Source organism: Triticum urartu, chromosome 4A (genome assembly GCF_056163025.1).
Source record: "Triticum urartu cultivar PI428250 chromosome 4A, HENAU_Tu73, whole genome shotgun sequence".
Lineage (NCBI taxonomy): Eukaryota > Viridiplantae > Streptophyta > Magnoliopsida > Poales > Poaceae > Triticum > Triticum urartu.
Window position 1 is genome coordinate 595,794,464 of NC_141876.1, and position 22,499 is coordinate 595,816,962.

The 22,499-nt window shown below is 50.8% G+C and overlaps 2 protein-coding genes across 3 annotated transcripts; both read left to right on the forward strand.

The window, feature by feature from the left end:
- Positions 1–15,710: 15,710 nt before the first annotated feature.
- Positions 15,711–16,788, forward strand: LOC147977013 (receptor protein kinase WSS1-like). Of its 2 annotated transcripts, XM_087519137.1 has the most exons (2): positions 15,711–16,150; positions 16,297–16,432. In XM_087519137.1, the coding sequence occupies exons 1-2, from the start codon at positions 15,814–15,816 to the stop codon at positions 16,299–16,301; spliced, it is 342 nt and encodes a 113-aa protein (XP_087375263.1). In that variant the 5' UTR covers positions 15,711–15,813; the 3' UTR covers positions 16,302–16,432. The 2 variants fall into 2 exon arrangements, with proteins under 2 accessions (XP_087375263.1, XP_087375262.1); XM_087519136.1 differs by having other exon boundaries at positions 15,711–16,788.
- A 3,559-nt stretch (positions 16,789–20,347) lies between these two features.
- LOC125553100 (uncharacterized) lies at positions 20,348–21,589 on the forward strand. Its single transcript, XM_048716865.2, has one exon. It carries the CDS (start codon positions 20,455–20,457, stop codon positions 21,319–21,321), a length of 867 nt encoding a protein of 288 aa, XP_048572822.2. The 5' UTR covers positions 20,348–20,454; the 3' UTR covers positions 21,322–21,589.
- Positions 21,590–22,499: the final 910 nt, after the last annotated feature.

The following is a 22,499-nucleotide window of genomic DNA, read 5'->3' on the forward strand; positions in this document are numbered from 1 at the left end:
AGTACGTGATCACCGGTACGCATGGCGGGCTTCTTCCGATGATCTGCCTCGCCTTTGAAATGCTTGCCTTTCTTTCGACATTGATGGTTGGTCGAGAGAAATCGACGATGGCCCACGGACACATTTTTCCTGCATCTGTCCAGGTATATACTTTCGGTGTCATCCAAACAGTGCGTGCATGCGTGGTATCCCTTGTTTGTCTGTCCTGAAAGGTTACTGAGAGCGGGCCAATCGTTTATGGTCACGAACAGCAACACCTTTAGGTTAAATTCCTCTTGTTTGTGCTCATCCCACGTACGTACACCGTTTCCATTCCACAGCTGTAAAAGTTCTTCAACTAATGGCCTTAGGTACACATCAATGTCGTTGTTGGGTTGCTTAGGGCCTTGGATGAGAACTGGCATCATAATGAACTTCCGCTTCATGCACATCCAAGGAGGAAGGTTATACATACATAGAGTCATGGGCCAGGTGCTGTGATTGCTGCTCTGCTCCCCGAAAGGATTAATGCCATCCGCGCTTAAAGCAAACCATACGTTCCTTGGGTCCTTTGCAAACTCATCCCAGTACTTTCTCTCGATTTTTCTCCATTGCGACCCGTCAGCGGGTGCTCTCAACTTCCCGTCTTTCTTACGGTCCTCACTGTGCCATCGCATCAACTTGGCATGCTCTCCGTTTCTGAACAGACGTTTCAACCGTGGTATTATAGGAGCATACCACATCACCTTTGCAGGAACCCTCTTCCTGGGGGGGCTCGCCGTCAACATCACCAGGGTCATCTCGTCTGATCTTATACCGCAATGCACCGCATACCGGGCATGCGTTCATATTCTTGTATGCACCGCGGTAGAGGATGCAGTCATTAGGGCATGCATGTATCTTCTGCACCTCCAATCCTAGAGGGCATACGACCTTCTTTGCTGCGTATGTACTGTCAGGCAATTCATTAGACTTTGGAAGCTTCTTCTTCAATATTTTCAGTAGCTTCTCAAATCCTTTGTCAGGCACAACATTCTCTGCCTTCCATTGCAGCAATTCCATTACGGTACCGAGTTTTGTGTTGCCATCTTCGCAATTGGGGTACAACCCTTTTTTGTGATCCTCTAACATGCGATCGAACTTCAGCTTTTCCTTTTGACTTTCGCATTGTGTCCTTGCGTCGACAATGACCCGGCGGAGATCATCATCATCGGGCACATCGTCTGGTTCCTCTTGATCTTCAGCAGCTTCACCTGTTGCAGCATCATTGGGCACATCATCTGGTTCCTCTTGATCTTCACCAGCTCCCCCCGTTGCAGCATCACCGTATTCAGGGGGCACATAGTTGTCATCGTACTCTTCTTCTTCGCCATCTTCCATCATAACCCCTATTTCTCCGTGCCTTGTCCAAACATTATAGTGTGGCATGATGTCGGTGTACAAAAAGAGGTGTACACTTTTTGTACCCCTATAACTGTGCACGGGCAGTCAGAGCCGCGCCCACGACCACACCAAGCAAGGCAGGGGAGGTGAGACAAGGTAGGACCGGAGCTCGAGGGAACTGGAGCAACGCCAAGGCCAGGACCATGAAGAGCCAAGGGACGAGGCGGGCTCCCCCGGCAAGATCCTTGCCGGGGTCGGCTTTAGCAGCCCCGACAAGACCCTTGTCGCGGCAACTCGCCCCACGCCTACGGAGCAAATCACCCTTCAGTCCACTGCCCCCATGCGGCAAGGATTTGAGAGACCCCTCCGCGGTGGCATGCAGATCTTTGTGAAGAAACATTCACAATCAGATATAGAAGATGACAACCCTTGGCGGGATCCCAGCCAAGGAAGACCACAAGACCCCCGGCAAGCGCCTTGCCGGGGATGACAGCAGGCGCCTCGGCAAGACCCTTGTCGGGGCCCCGGCAAGGCCCTTGCCGAGGACATCTGCAGGGCCACCATCAAGCCCACGCTGACTAAACTTCCACCACCGTACGCATGCAGCTGCCAACTCAACCAGCTGGGCAGGCACCTGCGTGGCGGCATGCAGATCTTCATGAAGACCCACCACTGCGCCACCTCAGCTGCCTGCCTACCTACGTGGCATCACAGGCATCGCTGGCCAGGGCGTATGTCGACACAAGAAGGAGCGGCGATGGACGAGACGGATTTCTCCCCCGTCCCCGATAAAGCAAGGAAACCTAAGCAGACGCATTAAATGCGCCTTGTCATGTAATGCGAGGGATAACCTCGCATCACTGTACCCTTTCCACCTCCTGTGTGCCACTGTGGCGACCCCTTTTTCTATAAAAGGAGGCCCGAGGCGACCAGGGGAAGGATCTTTTTAGAGCTCCTAACGCCCCAGAGCTAGCTCAAGAACAGGAATATACATCCACCAAAGCAGGAGTAGGGTTTTACGCATCCTCGCGGCCTGAACCTGGATAAACAAAGTATGTACTATCTGTTTGATCCGCTCTTCTCACGACCCCGCGCCCCGCTAACCGTAGTAGGGATTCTTGTGATCCCATAGGTGTCGTTCCCACCGACATCTTTGGCGCGCCAGGTAGGGGGCACCGTTGTGAGAATCGACTCTAGCAGTTAGCCCAGCACTCCTTCGTCTTCGTGGCTCTTGGAGAAGGAAGCAGGCCAGAAGATTGGCACTCGAGCGACTGCAAACAGAAGCTAAGTTGCACTGAACCCTGATTTGTTTTATCCTTCTTATACGAAGTTATTCCCCCCCGGAGATGTCACACCTTTGTATGGGAAATCTGCACGCCAGGGGGCTCTCCCACGATCGGCAACGCCCTTGCCCTTTTTTGAGTCTGCTCAACAGCTCAAGCGGCTGCGTCGAGGATGGCAGAGTAGCCTTCCGCGATCAACAACGCTCTCGATTCTGACTCGAGTCAAGCTTGACAGTTCGAGCGGCCGCGTTCAGAACGGTAAGGTGGCTCGTCCGGCAACACGCATACCCGACAGGCCCATGGGGATCCGTCCGCAAAACGCCGCTAGGGGCTTCCGCGCCGGCGAACCTACCCAATCGACGTAGGGCGCAGATACAAAGAGAAATTGAACGGGGAAATGACGTGCATGAAAATTAAGTGTACTGCAAAAGTTATGTTACATCACATCATTGCTGCGGTTCTAACTAAAGATAAAATTTGTCTTGGTCGGGAACCTGCAGCGGCGAAGAAGAACGGGATGCCTAATCCCGGCGCTGGCCTTCCACCCTCTTGATTTCGTCGATGCTGCTGATGATGAGCTTGATGCGCTCCTTGAGCACCGTGAGGTCAGTACCATCCGGCAAGCTATCCATCGCGGCTTCGAAGTCGAGGTCGAGATTCCAGTACACCATCTTGGTGAGGACCTTGGTCATGGCCCCCGGCAAAGTCGCCGGGCCTCCCCAGCCAACGTGGCCGCCCTGCTGGAGTGAAGATAAGCCAAGGCTCCAAGGACGCCCTCGAAAAACTGGGTCAGCTTGGCGTTGACGGTCCCGCTGCGCTCAGGGGCATACCTCATGTTTGGCATCCCCATGGTGGCCAACTGCGAGGTGACCCTGCCGGCGACGTCTTCCAGACGGCTGATCCATCTGTTCTCGCCCGCCACATATTCCTGGTGGGAGGCGGCCTCGTTCGCCCGCAGCTGCTTCTCCTCCTCCAGGCTCCTGGTCAAGGTCTCCTCCCAAGCCTTGCTCTCCGACAACATCTTCTCGAGATTCTCCAGCTTCAGCTTGAGATCTCTGATGGAGTTTTGCGCTTCGGAGAGCTCCCCAGTCCTGCTGATGACTGCTCCTTGCGCCTCTACCAAGGCGCTGTTGAGCATGCTCTTCTCATTGGACAGCTTGAGGGCCTGCTCCTTCAGCTCGTCCCGCTCTACCTCCAACTCCTTTACCTTGCCGGCATGGGCCAGAGCTTGGGCATTGAGTGCCTCTTTGTGCCTCTGCTCCAGCTCACGAGTCCATCACACGACAAGGGCCTCGAGCTCCTCATCCTTGCCGCGGAGCGTTGCGGCAAGCTTCGCCTCACGCACGGTGAGGTCCTCTTCCTGGGAATCCAATGCGGCTTGATGCTGGTTCCGGGCGGCCTCGGCCGCGGCAGCCAAGTTCATCGCCTTTTCCTGGGCCTTCTCGATGTCAGCCATCTTCATGGTGAGCTCTACATCACGCTTGGCCAATTCCCCCTGAAAGGCCCTCTGCTCCTCGCGAGTCTGGTGAAACCAGGTCTGCCTCTCAGCAACGCGCGCCTTTAAGTCCACCTCTACCTTGTCCACCGTTGCCATCCTGGACTTAACCTTGTCCAGACGGGCACGGTAGAGCACTTGGAGTTTTCGGAAATTGGCCCCCATGGCACGGAAAAGCTGCTCTTCTGGAGAACCATCACCGCCAACACCCGGTTCATCGACCACCTCGAGCCCGGTGGCGGCGAGCACCTCGCCGTCAAAGACTTCCCCTTCGGCGGGCGCTCGGGAACTTGACGCCCCTGGAAGATGGATGAAAAGATCGTCGCCCACCTTCAGATATCTGCCGGGGCCCGAGGTTGTGGAGGAAGGAGGCTGATCATCAACCACCTCTTCCTCGGCTGTGGCCTTGCCGGCCTCCCCGGCAGGCCCACCGCTGGCACCCTCAGCAAAAGCCTTGCCGGCCTCCCTAGCAGGCCCACCGCTGGCACCCTCGGCAGGAGCCTCGCCGGTCGCCTTGGCGGCCCCCGCAGTGGTGTCCTCGGCAGCATCCTTGGCGGCCTCATCGGCGGCGACCACGTCAGCATCTCTGGCGGCCTCCTCGGCGGCAATCCTGTCGGCCTCCGCCGTGGCCTCCTCAGCAATGTTCCCAACAACAGTATCCACGTCCTCCATATCTATCGAAGGAGGGCCTGGGTAGTGATGGGAGCAATGAAGCCAAGAAAAAGAATAAGGGAAAAATAGAGACGGAGGACAGGCGACTCACCAGTGCCGGGCTGTGAAGCAGAAGTCCCCTCCCCGCCAGCATTCGGCGCCGTGGCAGAGTCACCAGCGCCCAAGTTCCCCTCTTCCTCCATGGGTGTGGGCTCGGTGCTTGACGCCCTTGCCGGGGACGCCCCTCGCGACAGTGTAGTTGATGGGGGTGGTGTGTTGGGGGTAGCCCTCTGCGGCTCCTCCTGCTGCCGCTCCCCTCCTGCAAACCCGACAAGGTCAGCACCATAGCATCGAACGCCTACCACATGTCGAATAAGAGGAGGGTGATGAACTTACGCTGGGGGCTACTGTCCGGGCTGCTCAGCACCACCAGTGGCGACTTTGAAGCACTGGCCGGGGGCTGGCCGCCCACCAAGGCCTTCGCCCTCTTCGCCCTCTGGGCCAACGTCTCTGCATCCCTGCAAAAGCAAAAACGGATCAAGATAAGTGACTTAATTCAGGAGAATGGGAATGGCAGTCAGGAACGGGGTACTTACTCGTCATCCATCTCCTCCTCTTCCATCACTTTCCTTTTCCTCTTCGGGCTGAGAGGCCTGAGATTAAAATTGATCTCCGCGTCAACATCCAAGTCGACATCTCCCGGAGGAGGCGAAGAAGGCGGGGTTTGTGCGCGCCCAGATGGGGAAGGGGCTATTGTCTTCTTCTTCTCAGCGGCCTTCGTCAGCCTCTTCGCTGCCGTGGCCCTCGTGTGACGCCCGGACCCCTCCAGGGTCAATTGAGGCCGCGTAGCCCTGCCGGGCTGGACCGGCTCGCCGGAGCCAGCCCACCGCAGGACTCGCCCTCTTCCCCTGGCTGGCGTCGAGCCCGTCGCCACGTCCTCCTCCCTCGACGACTCGTCGGCCGCATCTTCGACAAGCGGAGCTCCAGTATCAGCGCTGCTAACCTCCCCGGAGGCCGCCGCCCACCGGGTGAGCTCCTCTTCCTCCGCAGCCATTGCAGCCTTGTCCTCCACACCCCCGGCACTGCCGACCTCCATGGCAAGCTGCGCCTCCCTCGCCCTAGTGGCGATGTAGTCCAGCTCTGCCTGGGTGGTGTGCATGACAAGCCACCGCTCGGCGTCAGCGTTGACATATACCTCAATCAGGGTGTCAAAGAATTGTTGCACATCCGCATCCTTCGGCTCCTTCTAGCTCGGGACGGGGCCGTGCGCATTACAGTCCGGCATCATAGCGATGATCTCGGACCGACGTGAATTATTGCACAACGGGACCACCCCCGCTGGCAACTTGAAAAACGGCCCCTTGAGGGCCTTGCCGACCTTTGCGGCAGCCCTCGCGTCCTTGCCGGTCCGTTCGACCTCGCCGTCGCGACCCACATCAAGCTGAAAAAGCCGCTGGCAGAAGTGGGCATGCGCCATCACCGTGAAAATGTGGTCGAGACCAGGGCGGAGTCGCATAATGTCAGCCGGATTCGTAAAGAGCCAGGCTGGCCTCCCCTTGTTGTGCAACGGGGCGATCCGGCGGCGAATGAAGTCCGCCCCGATCATCTCAAGGGTGAGTCCAGCCCAGGTCAGCTGGAGAATCCTGGTGGTGGCGACAGTGAGCCTCCCGTCGGCGGCGTCGACATCACCCCAATCGCCGCCGCGAGCCGGCGGCACTCGGCAGACCTTGCAGAATTCCGGCGGGTCTTCATCTTCAATCCAGCACCACCGGCCACGCCATTCCTCCCACCTCTCCTTCACGGCACCGTCCGGGTACGCCCCCTTGGATCTTGGGATCCAGGTGACGCAACCAGAGACGGCACCTCCCGGCTGGATCCGAGGGGAGAAATAATGGCAGAAGAGCACCGTGTTGGGCCGCACCCCGGCGAAGCCTTCGCAAAGAAGCGCAAAGAAAGCCATGCACGCCACCGCATTCGGAGTAAAATCTAACAGGCGAAAGCCGAAGGTGTGCATAATGTCGCAGAAGAAATCGGAAAAAGGGGGGCATAACCCAGCAGAAAGATAATCGACGAAAAAGGGATACCGATTTGGAGCAGGATCGGCGCAAGCGGCAGGAATGACGCGCGTCGCCGGATGTCCCGAATTCTCTCCCCTCGTCTTCACTCCCCATAGAGGCCTGAAGAAGGCCCGGAGCTCACGAACATCGACCGTCGAGGGTAAGAAAAAGGCGGACTTCGTCCGGTCCCCCAATAGCGCGCTCTCCGGCGGCTCCACAGTCCCAGCGCCCTTAGCCACCACCTTGCCCTTGACGGATTTGGGCGCCATGGCGGCTAAGAAGGTTAGAGGACTGAGGGAGGGGGATGGCGAAGCAACGACGGCGGGTGACGGCGGAAGCTTAGGAAAGAAGGAAGAGCGGAAACAACGGCTCTGAGATTGGAAAAGGCACGAGGAAAGAGGAGAAAGTGAGCAGCGCGCCCGCGGTTATTCCTTTTTATGGGGAAAACACGAGCCGCCTCCTTTCACATTGACTGTGATGTGACGCATGCCCACGAGAACCATCCCACGCATGCCGTCCACGTCACGCGCACCCCTCCACACCGCGCCACGCGCGCGGATCGTGGGAAGCGCAGCGCGCGAAAGATCTTACCGCAGTAAAAACCGCCCCGCCTGCCCGCGCACCGTTTTTGGGCCTAGCCCGACAACGCGTTGCGCTTATGTGTGGCCCAGGCCCGGGGGCTCCTGTCGGTGTACAAAAATAGGGGTACACTTTTTGTACCCCTATAACTGTGCACGGGCAGTCAGAGCCGCGCCCACGACCACACCAAGAAAGGCAGGGGAGGTGAGCCAAGGTAAGACCGGAGCTTGAGGGAACTGGAGCAACGCCAAGGCCAGGACCACGAAGAGCCAAGGGACGAGGCGAGCTCCCCCGGTAAGATCCTTGCCGGGGCCGGCTTTAGCAGCCCCGGCAAGACCCTTGCCGCGGCAACTCGCCCCACCCTACGGAGCAAATCACCCTTGAGTCCACTGCCCCCATGGGGCAAGGATTCAGGAGACCCCTCCGCGGTGGCATGCAAATCTTTGTGAAGAAACATTCACAATCAGATATAGAAGATGAGAACCCTTGGCGGGATCCCAGCCAAGGAAGACCACAAGACCCCCGGCAAGCGCCTTACCGGGGATGACAGCAAGCGCCTCGGCAAGACCCTTGCCGGAGCCCCGGCAAGGCCCTTGCCGAGGACATCCGCAGGGCCACCATCAGGCCCACGCCGACTAAACTTCCACCGCCGTACGCATGGAGCTGCCAACCCAACCAGCTGGGCAGACACCTGCGTGGCGGCATGCAGATCTTCGTGAAGACCCACCACTGCACCACCTCAGCTGCCTACCTACCTACGTGGCATCACAGGCATCGTTGGCCAGGGCGCGTGTCGACACAAGAAGGAGCGGCGACGGACGAGACGGATTTCTCCCCCGTCCCCGATAAAACAAGGACACCTAAGCAGACGCATTAAATGCGCCTTGTCATGTAATGCGAGGGATAACCTCGCATCACTGTACCCTTTCCACCTCCTGTGTGCCACTTTGGCGACCTCTTTTTCTATAAAAGGAGGCCCGAGGTGACCAGGGGAAGGATTCGGCTTTTTGGAGCTCCTAACGCCCCAGAGCTAGCTCAAGAACAGGAATATACATCCACCAAAGTAGGAGTAGGGTTTTACGCATCCTCGCGGCCCGAACCTGGATAAACAAACTGTGTACTATCTGTTTGATCCGCTCTTCCCACGACCCCGCGCCCCGCTAACCGTAGTAGGGATTCTTGTGATCCCATAGGTGTCGTTCCCATCGACACATGAAACCCTTGTAAAGCAGGTGGGTGTGAAGGATTTTCCGGTCACAGTAAGACTTCGTATTCCCACACTTAGGGCATGGACAACAAATAAAACCATTCTGCTTATTTGCCTCAGCCGCTTCGAGAAATTCATGCACGCCCTTAATGTACTCGGAGGTGTGTCTGTCACCGTACATCCATTGCCGGTTCATCTGTGTGTGTTATATATAATTAAGTGTGTCAAAAACCATTACAGAACATCATGAATAGATAATGAAGTGACCAAATTAATATAAGTTCATCATCACATTAAAATCAAAGTACATACATAGTTCTCATCTAACAACATATAGCTCTCCAGAGCATCTAATTAATTAAACCATACATTGAAACTATGTAAAACATTTCAATGCGAAAACAAACGCGATCATAATCGCAACCAAGGTAACAATTGATCCAACGACATAATGATACCAAGCCTCGGTATGAACGGCATATTTTCTAATCTTTCTAATCTTCAAGCGCATTGCATCCATCTTGATCTTGTGATCATCGATGACATCCGCAACATGCAACTCCAATATCATCTTCACCTCCTCAATTTTTTTTATTTTTTCCTTCAAGAAATTGTTTTATTCTTCAACTAAATTTAACCTCTCAACAATAGGGTCGGTTGGAATTTCCGGTTCACATACCTCCTAGATAAATAAAATCTATGTCACGTTGGTCGGCATAATTTTCATAAACAATAAATGAACCAATAGTTATAAAGATAATATATACCACATCCGAATCATAGACAGGACGAGGGCTGACGGGGGCGGATACCAAAACCATCGCACTATATAAGATGCAATAATAAAAGTAAGAAAATTATACAAGTATCTATCTAAACATACAAGTAAGGATATTTTTCCTTTCAGAAAGAAGATAAGAACAAGAGGCTCACCACGGTGGTGCCGGTGATGAGATCGGCGCGGGTGATCGACGGTGGTGAAGACGGGGGCGGGGCGTGACGGATCGCTAAACCTAGGCAAATATTGAGGAAAATGGAGTTTGGAGGTCGAGCTTGGAGAGGAGAAAGCTTAAGTAGTGTGGCTCGGGCATTCCATCGAACACCTTGTGTGCATAGGAGGTGAGCTAGAGCACCACCAAGCCCTCTCCCCCTCGGCCAGAAAAAACAGAGCAGTGTGCTTTGCTCTTGCGCGAGGGGGTATATATAGGCACCACCATTGGTCCCGGTTGGTGGCATGAACCAGGACTAAAGGGGGGCCTTTGGTCCCGGTTCATGCCCCCAACTGGGGCCAATGGTGGTGGGCCAGGAGCCAGGACCATTGGTCCTGGTTCGTCCCACAAACCGGGACCAGAAGGTCCAGACGAACCGGGACCAATGGCCCACGTGGCCCGGCCGGCCCCCTGGGCTCACAAACCGGGTCCAATGCACCCATTGGTCCCGGTTCTAGACTGAACCGGGACTAATGGGCTTACTCGGCCTGAACCTTTGCCCCCTTTTCTACTAGTGAGGGAATATATTCAATAATACCTTAGGGGTGTTTGGTTGTCCGCATAGAGCAAACAGGCTCTCGCGGGACAAAAATGAGTTTTTTGGTTGTCTGCGTTCACTATTTGGCCTGCACAGCACAGACTTGAAAGCACCTCGCAGCCAGGCCTGCTAGGAGTGGCCAAATATATAGTTTCCAACTAGCCAAACTCGAGTCATGCAAGAGAGAACACATGGGTGGGTCTAGGGGTGCACCCTTGTTTTGTCTAATACCAATGTGTAGCTGAGGTTGCATGTGCTCTATTCGTTTAACTCTTAATCTTGTCCAAACATTAGTCCCTTCTAATGTACATAACGGTGCTTCGATTTAAAATAAAGTCTACACGAAAAAGAAGCACTTCGATGTTGTGGTTTCACTTAGTCAGTCTGTTCGTAGTTTCGTCTGTTATAAATGTTCAATTTCGTGTTCACTTTTTGAGTTATGTTGGACGAATTTTGTCAAATTCGTCGTGCACAGTCGATCATTTGAAATTTCCTTCGACCAGTAGCTTCATCTTGCAGTTCCACACGATTTTCGTGTTGCACATTTTCTGTTTTAATGTTTTTAGACGAGTAGATGTACATCTTTCTCATAATTATACATATGCATATGTGTGGTCTGGTTTAATGACATTCCTTAATTGTTTCTCTAGGCCTATGCCCCGCGGCTTGATCCTGTGTCCTACTACACTCGAACAGTCGTTGGGGTCGTTCCTCTCGGCCTTCTCTCCCACGTCATGCTACACTAGCTCCACCATCAACGTGGTTCCTCTCGGCCTCCTCGCCTGCATCCTGATATACTGTCGCCGACATCATTCCTTTCATCCTCCTCTCCTGCATCTTACTGCACTGACACCGCCATGGTGTGCGCACTGCATTTCTCCCTTAACACCCTCATATTTGTCCCTCCACACAGACTTGCTCTGTGGTGGCGACACATGCAACTTGTTCGCGGCACCGCCGATGGGATGGCTCGCCCGCGACTCCGTGCTTGTCATGTCGAAGACGGCGCCGCGGCTACCATCCACCGCAGTCGCCAAGGCACTCTAGTATAACTCTATGTGTTATGTGTAACTGTTAACTCTTAATCATATCATGTGTATGCAACCAAACACCATGTAGTTGCATCAGCACAACAATGCAGGGCACCAAACACCATGCCAAAATTGCTCCTCTAATGCAGGCAGTCTCCATGCAGGCAATCAAACGATGTGCAGGAATGGTTTTTTTGTCTATTTTTTCTCAATTAGTCCCAACTGAGACACATGCAGTGATGGCTAAATCGCTGCGGGCAACCGAACACACCCTTATCTACTAACTAGGTACGCCTCATGGCTCATGTGCTTCATCTTCACAGCTCACAAGGAAAACCGCACCTTCTTTTTAGCTAGTACAGACATGTGACTGAACACTAGCTAGTAGGTTCACTGAATATCATCCAACAAACATACATACCAGATCTTTTCTCTTCCTCGTGATTCTTGTGGTGGCATCAAGCAGTTTCTCATTCTTACCGACATGTAGAAATTAATAGGATTATTAATTTTCACTGTGGCCAAGTTTACAGAGAGGCCCTATACAAAGATGGCGGACGTAAATGCAGTCTACCAATCATCCTGTCAAAGTATACAGTGCATTTCTCTGTCTTACGCTGTAGACAGTAAATTGGAGCAGTGCACAGTGCATTTCTATGATTAGCACTGGACCTACTCCATTTGAAAATACGATTAGTATTATTTATTTATTTTAAATTCAAACATTTTTATGTTAGAACACGTTATAGAAAAGATATCAATATAAATCTCCCCCTCGCATGGCCTCCCCCTAGGCGACGCCAGGGGCCCCCGAACCCTAGCGCCGCAGGCCTCCTCTCGCGCCTCCCTCTGCCGCCATTGCCGCCGGCGAGGGCCGCTGTGGCGGCGGGCCCGGCGCCGACGGCACCTGGGCGGGTGGACACGGCGAGATCTCATTGGAGGCGGCAGGGGTGGCCCTTCTCATGGGATCCGAAGGCGGCGGCTGGGACGGCGATCCCTTGTCGTGCGGCGGTGGCCGAAGCGCGATAAGCCGGCGGAGTGGAGGCCCTGTGATGGACGGCGGCGGTGGCAGCGCCCCATCCGACGGGTGCCTGATCTGCGCGGAGATGGTGGCGGCGGCGATTGCGGATCCAACCCCGATCGGATCCGCCACGGGGTGGCCTTCAGCCGACCGGCGGCGCGTGGAGGGACCGGTGAGGAGATGTCGGATCTCCGCCGGTTAACCGACATCGGCGTTCTTCTTCGTGGCGCGACTCCGTTCGGTTCCAGCCAACCGCGAGATCGGGAAGACGTGGCTTCCAGTGAAAATCACGCCCGACTGCGGTCATGGGGGACGATGACAGCGTTTAGGACATCGTTCCCTTCTCAAGGCATCGTCGTTGCAGGTCACATCAACCTGATCGGAAGGTTCCGGGGGAAACCCAAGATCTGGGTCTACCGGATCGGACGATGGCGACGTTTCGATGTCGTTCTCCCTCCTGGGGGCATCGTTTTGGAGCAAGCGTTGGCTGGAGGGGACAAGAGGAGGAGCGGCATGGTATCTGACACGTCGACAATGGCGGGTCTCAGCGACATGGAGCAGCGGGGTCTCGCCGGTGGGCGTGTGATGATGGACGAGCGCGGGATGGTGGCGTTGTCTGGCGTCGTGGTGGCATCGACGGCAGCTAGACCGGGCAAGGTACATGTAGCAGTACAACACTAAACATGGATTTGTGGCAGATGGCTGCGGCAGCCTCATACCCGGCAGGCGTCCAGGTTGAGGAGTGCGCCGGACTGGTGGGTGCCCCATACCCGGCAGGCGTCCTAGTTGGGACCTCGGGTCTTAGATGTTAAGTTTGGCTGCAAGGTCTGTGGTATTAGGTCCAGACTATCAGCATCCCATCATCAACTAGATAGGAGTAGCGACAGATGTTGCCTAGACGGTGGCTTTAGTCTTACTTTTGTGTCACTTTGTAAGGTTTTGTGTGAATAATTAATAAAGTGGTTGCATGCATCGTCCAGATGCAGAGACCGGGGTCCTCTTCCATTTAAAAAAATCTACAGTACCAAATAAAAAAAATTTATTTCATGAGTTTAGGTTGTGTTGCACGGTAAACGGCCATCAAACCCACTCAAATCCATCATTATTAAACCGTACTTGAAACTTCATACAGAAGCGCCCAACGTCAATCTTGCATACTAGCCGAGTGGCCGCACCAAATATAACCCCCCACACTAAGGCTGCCAATAGTTATTTTAGCTAGTATCATATATTTGGAAATAGCAAACACGCTGATGTGGTAGAGAATTAAAAAAGAAAGAAAGGATTAGAGTAACATAGATAGATACCGTATCATATTAAATGTTATGCTACTTTGTGTCATGCATAATAATAAATAATATAATTTATAATACTATACATTATGAAGATAGTATCATACACTAGTATTATATGTATGATACTATTATATGATACTCCGCATTATGAGTAGCCTAAGGTGATTGGCGGACTGATTACCATTATCTGTTTCGTTTGTGTAACCATTACACATGCGATTGGGAGTACATCCTGATGTACTTTCTTAATTACATGATGTATTAGATTGAAATTATATTAGAGGACAATCTCAAATTTCTAGTGAACTTATGGCATCTGCAACGGGCGCCTCAAACCCTCAAATGCCTGGGCGGACGGCCCGGTCAGTGATCGGTCAAAAAAGCGACATAAACGGACGCCTCAAACTGGTCCCAAACGTCCAGACTTACCGGCACACCTCATATTCTGCCCGAATCTGGGGCAGATATGGGGTGGCTTGGGCGCGACTGGGCGCGTCTGCCACGTTTGAGCCGGCCCACGCTAGCCCACGCCGACCCTACATATATTTGTTCCCATACGCACGCTGTACCAAATCCTAGCTAGTCCACTCCACTCCCCTTCAATCAACTCTGCCACTAAAGCTTCCGTCAAGTGATCTCCGGCCTTCTCCGGGATGGGGGGGGGGGGGGGGGGGGTCAGCAGACCTTACTCTAACCAGTCAGGATCGGTTGAATGGTGTCATCCAGTGCGGGTTGAAGGAGTCTATGGCCGTCTGCATTGCACTCCGCCGCTATGAGGAGAACTGCGCCCGATCGACGGGGGGATCTTCCCGACACGAATCCATTGTGTCGGCGCAACAGGCGCTCAGATCCGCCGGGGCTGGATCATCGTGGTCCACTAGCCTCCCCATGTCCGGTCCGCCGGAGTATGACTGCTACAGGGATCGGTGTGCCCACCATGGGAAGAGGATAAGGGTGGTCCTGGGTCACCCCGCTGCCGACAGGGCATGGCGGATGCGGTAACGCGCGCTGCCGTAGAGGAGGAAGCCATTTGTGCTCACATCCTAAAGAAGCGGCGGCGGAGGAACAAACGTGCCCTCGCCTGGGAGCAAAATCGGGCAGCCCGTGCCATGGCTGCGCTGCCCAAAGAGGAGAAGAAGGACAGCGACGGGTCGGACAACTCCGACGACGAGAAGATCCAGGTGGATCCATTTTGCGTTTTCGTGTGCCACTTCCGCGAGAAAGACGACAAAGGCGCTGACAAGGGCAAGGGCAGCCGTGGATGATCTTCTCCATAACTAATATTTAGGTAGAACATGCCAAATTTTGATAGTCCGATGGCATGTCCTGATGTAATAACAGGATGATCTATGTTGCATCGTTCACGTAGGCTGCATGTGTTTATATGGAATTGAGATTTGCTAATTGAGGTGTCCAGCTTTGCGAAGGAAAATTTGAAATGTGACCGGTCACTGCTCATGAACGCGTCCGGGCATGTCCGCCGACGTTTGAGGATCCAGATTTGCTATATGCGGTTCTAAATGCTCTTAGTGCTTGCTAATTACTTCCTCCGTTTCTAAATATAATTATTTTTTAAGATTTTACTATAAACTACATACAAAGCAAAATGACTGAAACTATACTCTAAAATGCGTCTATATACATCCGAGTGTAGTCTTTCTAGTGAAATCTTTAAAAAGACTTGTATTTAGGAACGAAGGGAGTACTACCTTACATTGGCCCCACGCAAAAAAAGTTTTACCTTAGGTTGGTGAGAATGCATCGTATCTTCCCAGCCCTTATTAAGCCGGTCACAGTGCGTCGTCTCTTCCGAGCCATTCCATGTCATCCACACCATCGTATTCATTGACGTTCGCATATAATATCCTCCTACGATTTTTCGGTGTCCCTCTTTCTCTCTGTGCACTGGAACTGTAGTCGCACGGGATCACTCAACTATTACTCTGCATGGCATGGGTGACAAGAGCCCTCTCTCTGCTTGCATATGGGATCATTCAATTATTAATCTCCTCTCTCTACTTGCATACTGGCATTGAGTGGCAGCTTGAGTCCACGGATTTCAGTCGACAGAAGATAACAAAAACCAAGTTTGAATTGGGAGGCAGTTGTGGTCCTTGTGGCCACGGACTAACAGTACTACTGAACCACTTGCAACGCGTGCTTACACACACACACACACTATAAGATAACATGCACCACCGAGCAGTTTTTGCCAAGAGCACTTGCGAATCACTTGCATCCCAAACAAGATTTCTTACCAATAGTTGTTGTGTTTGTGTAGACATAGCATACTTCAGCTGAATCCATGGCGAAATGCTGGCTGCTGCTCCAATTCTTGGCGTTCCTCTTGCCGGCGACGAGTGCTACGTCGTGCCACACCGACGACCTCCGTGCGCTGCAGGGCTTCGCCGGGAATCTCAGTGGTGGCGGCGTGCTCCTACGCGCTGTTTGGACCGGTGTCTCGTGCTGCGGCTGGGAAGGTGTGAGCTGCGACGGCACAAGTGGACGCGTCACGGGGCTTCGGCTACCCGGGTGCGGCCTTGCGGGGCCCATCCCTAGAGCATCCTTGGCGGGCCTCGTGCAGCTGGAGGAGCTCAACCTTGCCAACAACAAACTGATCGGCACCATCCCATCGTGGATTGGTGAGCTTGATCACCTATGCTACTTGGATCTTTCTGACAATTTATTGGTTGGCGAGGTACCCAAGAGTTTGATACAGCTCAAGGGCTTCGCCACCACTGGTTGTTCATTGGGTATGGCTTTCACTAACATGCCATTGTATGTGAAGCGTAGCAGACGAACACTCCAACAACAACAACCCAATATCATATCTGGGACCAACAACAAAGTCCGATCTGGTAGAACCAATGTTGTATCCGGGAACGACAACACGGTTGTATCTGGGAATGACAACACTGTTGCTGGGAGCAACAATACCATCACAACTGGGAGCGGCAATACCGTATCTGGTAGTAACCATGTTGTTTCTGGGACCAAACATATCGTAACTGACAACAACAATGTTGTTTCCGGGATAGACAATAATGTATCCGGGAGCTTCCACACCGTATCCGGGACTCTCAATACCGTATCCGGGAGCAACAATACCGTATCTGGGAGCAACCATGTCGTGTCTGGGAGCAACAAAGTTGTGAAAGGAGGTTAATGGTTTGCGAGTCAGTGTAGCTCACAAACACTTGGTGGGGCCAATCGTGTTATGTAACTTCATGGATAGAGCATCCTTTTCCTACTTTAAATAAAATTTCCAGACTTTATCTTACATACTTGCTTACATTAATATCAGTTGCAACGATTTTGGTGTTTTCTTCTTTGGGGCGACGATTTCTTACACATGTCTCGAACGTAAATGCCTTAAGTTCTACATCGACAACTACTCAGTCACTGCTTCTTGGCTACACTGGATGGAGGCCCAGAGGCAGGAATGACCTTTGCTCACGACTTACCGCGAGTGGATGTGGGCGGAAGAAGATTCGACACCGCCAATGACTTCGATTTTTTTTTTCAATCTCAATAACGGTGTTTTTAAGGGTATATACTACTTATTATGTGATATTTAACCTTTTGAGAAAAATAATATATTTCAATTTCAATAAGGGTGTTTTTCAAATAATTTTTCAAATTTCCGTAAATTATATACTGCATACATGCATAAACATCTGCATGTATGTGTGCGTGTTGAAGTATATTTTAAAAACTTTAAATATCATGGTAGATATTTCTAAAGCAATCACTCTGACAAATATCTTATGGACATGACTATTTGCATAACGTTCCAACCAACCAGTCTATACCCACCCATACTGATATAACAAATATCTGGTGCATCATCATCCAAATCCGTGATTCTTATCCAGCACTTCATCATGATACCTTATGTGGGGAAACATAACAGACGACCATGTATTCAGTCTTCTTGATTGGTGCAAGGTGAATGCATCTAGATACCTTATGAAAGGAAAGATGGTAAGGTGGTTCTTAACTATACTAGCTAGCTTCATGTTGTCAGACTTAACTTTCAGCATCGGTGGAATGGTTTAGATGACTTTAGGAGTTCTCTAAACCCAGCTATCATTTTGGGATTGGTGTGTCTTGCAAGTCATATTAAAGGTGCCCATAAAGACATAATGTGCTGGTATGATTTCCATATTTTTGTTACACATTAAACCCCTTATGTTATGTCATGGCTTCCTTTCAGAAAATTAGGAGGGGGAGGAGGATGTTCAGACCACAAAGTTTCCCAAGAGTGCGGTGGATTACAACTATTTGTTTTGAAGGAGGGTGACCCCGGCCTCTGCATCTGGGCGATGCATGTAACCAATTTATTAATTATTCACAAAACCTTACAAAGTAATACATCAATATGTTTGAAGCCGTCATCTTGGCAACATCTGTCACTACTCCAATCCATTGATGAAGGGGTGCAGAAAGTGTCAGCCGAACACCCATACCTCTCACCTAAGCCTAACATCTAAATCCGGAGGTCCCAACCAAGCCACATACCAGGTTTGCGGCACAAACCGGTCTGACGCACTCTCATAGGTCGTCGCCACCGTCTTCCATTGATCCATCTTCAGAGCAGATACTAACGCATCGACCTTGCCAGGACTGTTGTTGATGCCACCACGGCGCCAGACAACACGTCCTCCCTACGCGCATCCATCATCACACATCCGTCGCCCAGGCCCTGCCATGCCACGCCGCCAAGACTCCACGTCGTCGATGCGTCACATGGAACTCCGCTCCACCACAGGTCCATCGAACATATGCATACCTCAAAGAGTGACTCCTCTCAAGGTGGATTTCAACTATTAGTAACTACATTAGTTTCTACAGTTTATTTTTACATATTTCACTGGTCATGTACTCACAACAGTTGGGTCAACTGTTGTTACATGTAGAATCTCATGTGGATGTTGCTATTTTGGTGTATGGGGAATGGAGATGGATCATAGGTGGTGTTCTCATGTGGATGTTGCTATTTTGGTGTATGGGGCATGGAGATGGATCATAGGTGGTGTTCTCATGTGGATGTTTCTATATTTTTCGTTGGATGTATAAGAACTTTGTCTCTGTGTCGTTATTGTCATTTACCCATTTAAGTCATGTGTTTATGTTATTGCGGTAGAACCTAAATGTATCCCTTTAATTTTAGGCATGTGAGATATCTATCCTTTTCCCAGCCCTATTATCATCTAACAAATATATCTCCTCTCTACTTCTCTGTTTGAATGGAAAGAGGCTATAGTGGCCAGCTTTATCTTGTTACTGGTTCGATTTCTACACTTTTCATATGAAAATATAATCATTTTACTTTACTATGGCCGTTTCTAGATATATGTTCAACATAATTTACCACCATCATTTTACTTTTCATATGAAAATACAAGTTCAACATACGTCCTTAGTTTGCTTTCAAAAGCGGAAAAACATAGCCCCTAGATCGCTCCTGAACAACTGCCCCTTAGATGCTCATGAGCCGGACCAAGCAGGAGCTAAGTTCGAGTCAAGTTGGTTCTATCGGCTCATCACAACTTTCTAACTAGCTCAGCTCGGTCCACCAAAGTCCAACACAGCTCACCTCGCGTCCAGCCCTATCAAAGGATATGACTGCCAGGAAAAGGAATTTGCATCCAGCTGATGCTGCATTTGATATCTTGCAAACAAGAAAAGATCTCCATTTGGGAAGACATTTAGGTGGACCTAGAATCGTCAGGCACATAGTAAAGGGGGTTGTGCTCGGCCATCTCGATCGCAGAAGATACATGCATATAGTGCAGGACGCAGACTCGTGTGTGAGGGTTGCCAAAGGAGGTTTGGCTGTGAGGGGTGTCATTGAGGAGAACGTCCGTTGAAGGGAGGCTATTAGCTAAACTACAAGTTTATTTACCTAGCTCTCACCGTATGGAGAGCTAGGTACACCTCATCTAGATATTCAGTGATACCTTATCTAGTGACTAGTAGGTACTCCATCTCCACAGGTCACAAGAGAAACTGCAGCTTCTTTGTAGCTAGTACAGACATGTGAACACTAGCTAGTAGGTTCACTAAATAGCGTCCCGCATACATGATTGATTGGTATTTTGTCTCTTGATAGTGATACTTCTGGTGGCATTCATCAAGTAGATTTCTCGTTCTCTGCATTTTCTGTCTTAAGCGGAGAGTTCAGTGCATTTCAAGTACCTTAACTGCTGCAAGTTGAAGTACATAAAAGAGTACACATTCGGAAAAAAACAAAGTACACAAATATACATGGAAAAGCACACGATTATTCCCTTTTTGGTTGCCCAGAGTAAACAAGCTTTGGGGGTTAATACATGGAATATATTTGGTCCGTTGCTTAGTTTCTTTTCTCACACCTAACTTATATTGGGATAGTTCAAGAGAGAAGCAACTACCAGTTCCTTCCTGACACAGCTCATAGCTTAGTTTTCCCACGCACAACTTATACCTTATCCAGTGGCAGTGAGATGGCGGTTGTTAAGGCAGTCTACCAAATTCAAGTATCTTATGCTGTAGACAATAAATTGGAACTATAGCAGCTGACCACAAGCAATTATGTACTATAAGAAGTTTGAATTGAGTAGCGGAAGTTGCCAACTTTAGTCCACGGCTTTCAGTCGGCAGACAACAACAAAAATCAAGTTTGAATTGGGAGGCAGACGTGGGCCTTGTTACCGCGGACTATGGGTACTGAACCACTTGTAACGCATGCTTACAAACACACACACACACACACACACACACACACACACACACACACACACACACACACACACACACACACACACACACACACACTATAAGACAACATGCACCACCCAAGCAGTTTTTGCCAAGAGCACTTGTGAATTACTTCCATCCCAAAGAAGGTTTCTTACAAAGAGTTGTTCTGTTTGTGGATACATAGCATACCACAGCTTAATCCATGGTGAAATGCTGGCTAGTGCTCCTCTGCTTGGTGTTCCTCCTGCCGGCGACGAGCGCGACGTCGTGCCACGCCGACGACCTCTGCACTCTGCGGGACTTTGCCCGGAACCTCACCGGCGGTGGCGTCATCCTCCGTGCAGCGTGGTCCGGAACCACGTGTTGTGGCTGGGAAGGTGTGAAGTGCGACGGCGTAAGTGGACGCGTCACGGCGCTGCGGCTCCCCGGGCGCGGCCTTGCAGGACCCATTGCAGGAGCATCCTTGGCAGGCCTGGCATGGCTGGAGGAGCTCAACCTTGCCAACAACAGACTGATCGGCACCATTCCATCGTGGATTGGTGAGCTTGACCACCTTCGTTACTTGGATCTCTCGGATAATTCATTGATTGGCGAGGTACCCAAGAGTTTGATACGGTTCAAGGGCATCGCCATCGCTGGTCGTTCACTGGGTAAGGCTTTCACTAACATGCCATTGTATGTGAAGCGTAATAGAAGAACACTCCAACAACAACCTCAACCAAATACGATATCAGGGACCAACAATACCGTCAGATCTGGGAGCACCAATGTTGTTTCTGGGAATGACAACACTGTCATATCTGGGAACAACAACAGTGTGTCAGGGAGTAACAACACTATCGTAACGGGGAGTGACAATACCGTAGTTGGAAGCAACCATGTCGTATCTGGGAACAAGCATGTCATAACTGACAACAACAATGTCGTATCCGGAAACGACAATAATGTATCTGGGAGCTTCCATACGGTATCCGGGAGCCGCAATACAGTATCTGGGAGCAACAATACCGTATCTGGAACCAACCATGTCGTGTCTGGGAGCAACAAAGTCGTAACAGGAGATGAATGATCTATAAGCGGATTAGTTCCATCTTCCATGATGGAGCTAACGTCCGTGTCCAAGTTCAGTATATCTCACAATCAGTTGGTGGGGCCAATCATGTTATGTAACTTCATGGATCTATATAGTATCATTTTCCTACTTTCAATGAAATTTCCCTAAAATGTCTTACATACACGCTGACCCGAATATCAACGGGCGGCTTGCAGCTGATGTAGACCAAGTGTATTTTCTTATGAACTTGGTTCGTGAATGTCAAGGTGGGCATATTATTCTATCTCTTGTATTCTCTATGATGTGTTAATTTCCTACTTTAAATAAAATTTCCAGAAATTATCTTACATACTTGCTGAAAACAATATCAATGGCGGCTTGCAGCTAATGTATACCAACCATGTTTTCTTATGTACAAATTTGCCGTGGATGTATCCAGAAATTTGCCGTGGATGTATGCATGTCATGTGTTCTATTCTCTGTGATTTATGATGTTGTTGTATCCTGGTAGGGCATTTGGACTCTAGATCACATAGTGAATTATAAATGCTTAATCTATAGACACTTCTCTTGTGCAAGTGTAAATGTTAGATGTTAGATGCATCAATGTCGAATGTTTGGATGAAGCGGATGGAGCAAAAGAGCAGATATTCGTACAAATAATATGCACAGTGTATCCATGTTGATCTAATAGACCAGATCCTTCAATACTGTTGTAGTTTAACGATTACAGTATTTTGTACGGCCAAGGATAAAAATCCCCGCAGAAGCAAGAGCTTCATCACAAGCACGTGAAAAAAAGATTAAAGGGGCTAGCGCTCTGGATCGACCAATAAGGCAAGAACATATCTATAGTGTAGAGTTCTCTCAAAAAAAAACAGTGTAGAGCAGGGATCTGACTCAGACCATCGATACGCTTAGGAAGCAAATTGTCCGGTTGTGCGAGAAATTTTGCCACGGTAGATAAATGGTTGCTGAGTGTTTTGCTCCGGCACATACAGCTTAATGTCAAGGGTGCGCCCAAGGGATCTGGTCCATTGGATGTCAAGGCTGATCATCAGAGATTAGGGGCTGTCCTCCTTTTCTAAAAATAGAAATCAGGATGTCAGGGGTGAGCGTTCCTCGAAGGGAGGCTGTTAGCTAAGCTACAAGAAGCTAGCCTAGATAGCTCTTTTTTCTTTGTGAATACGTAA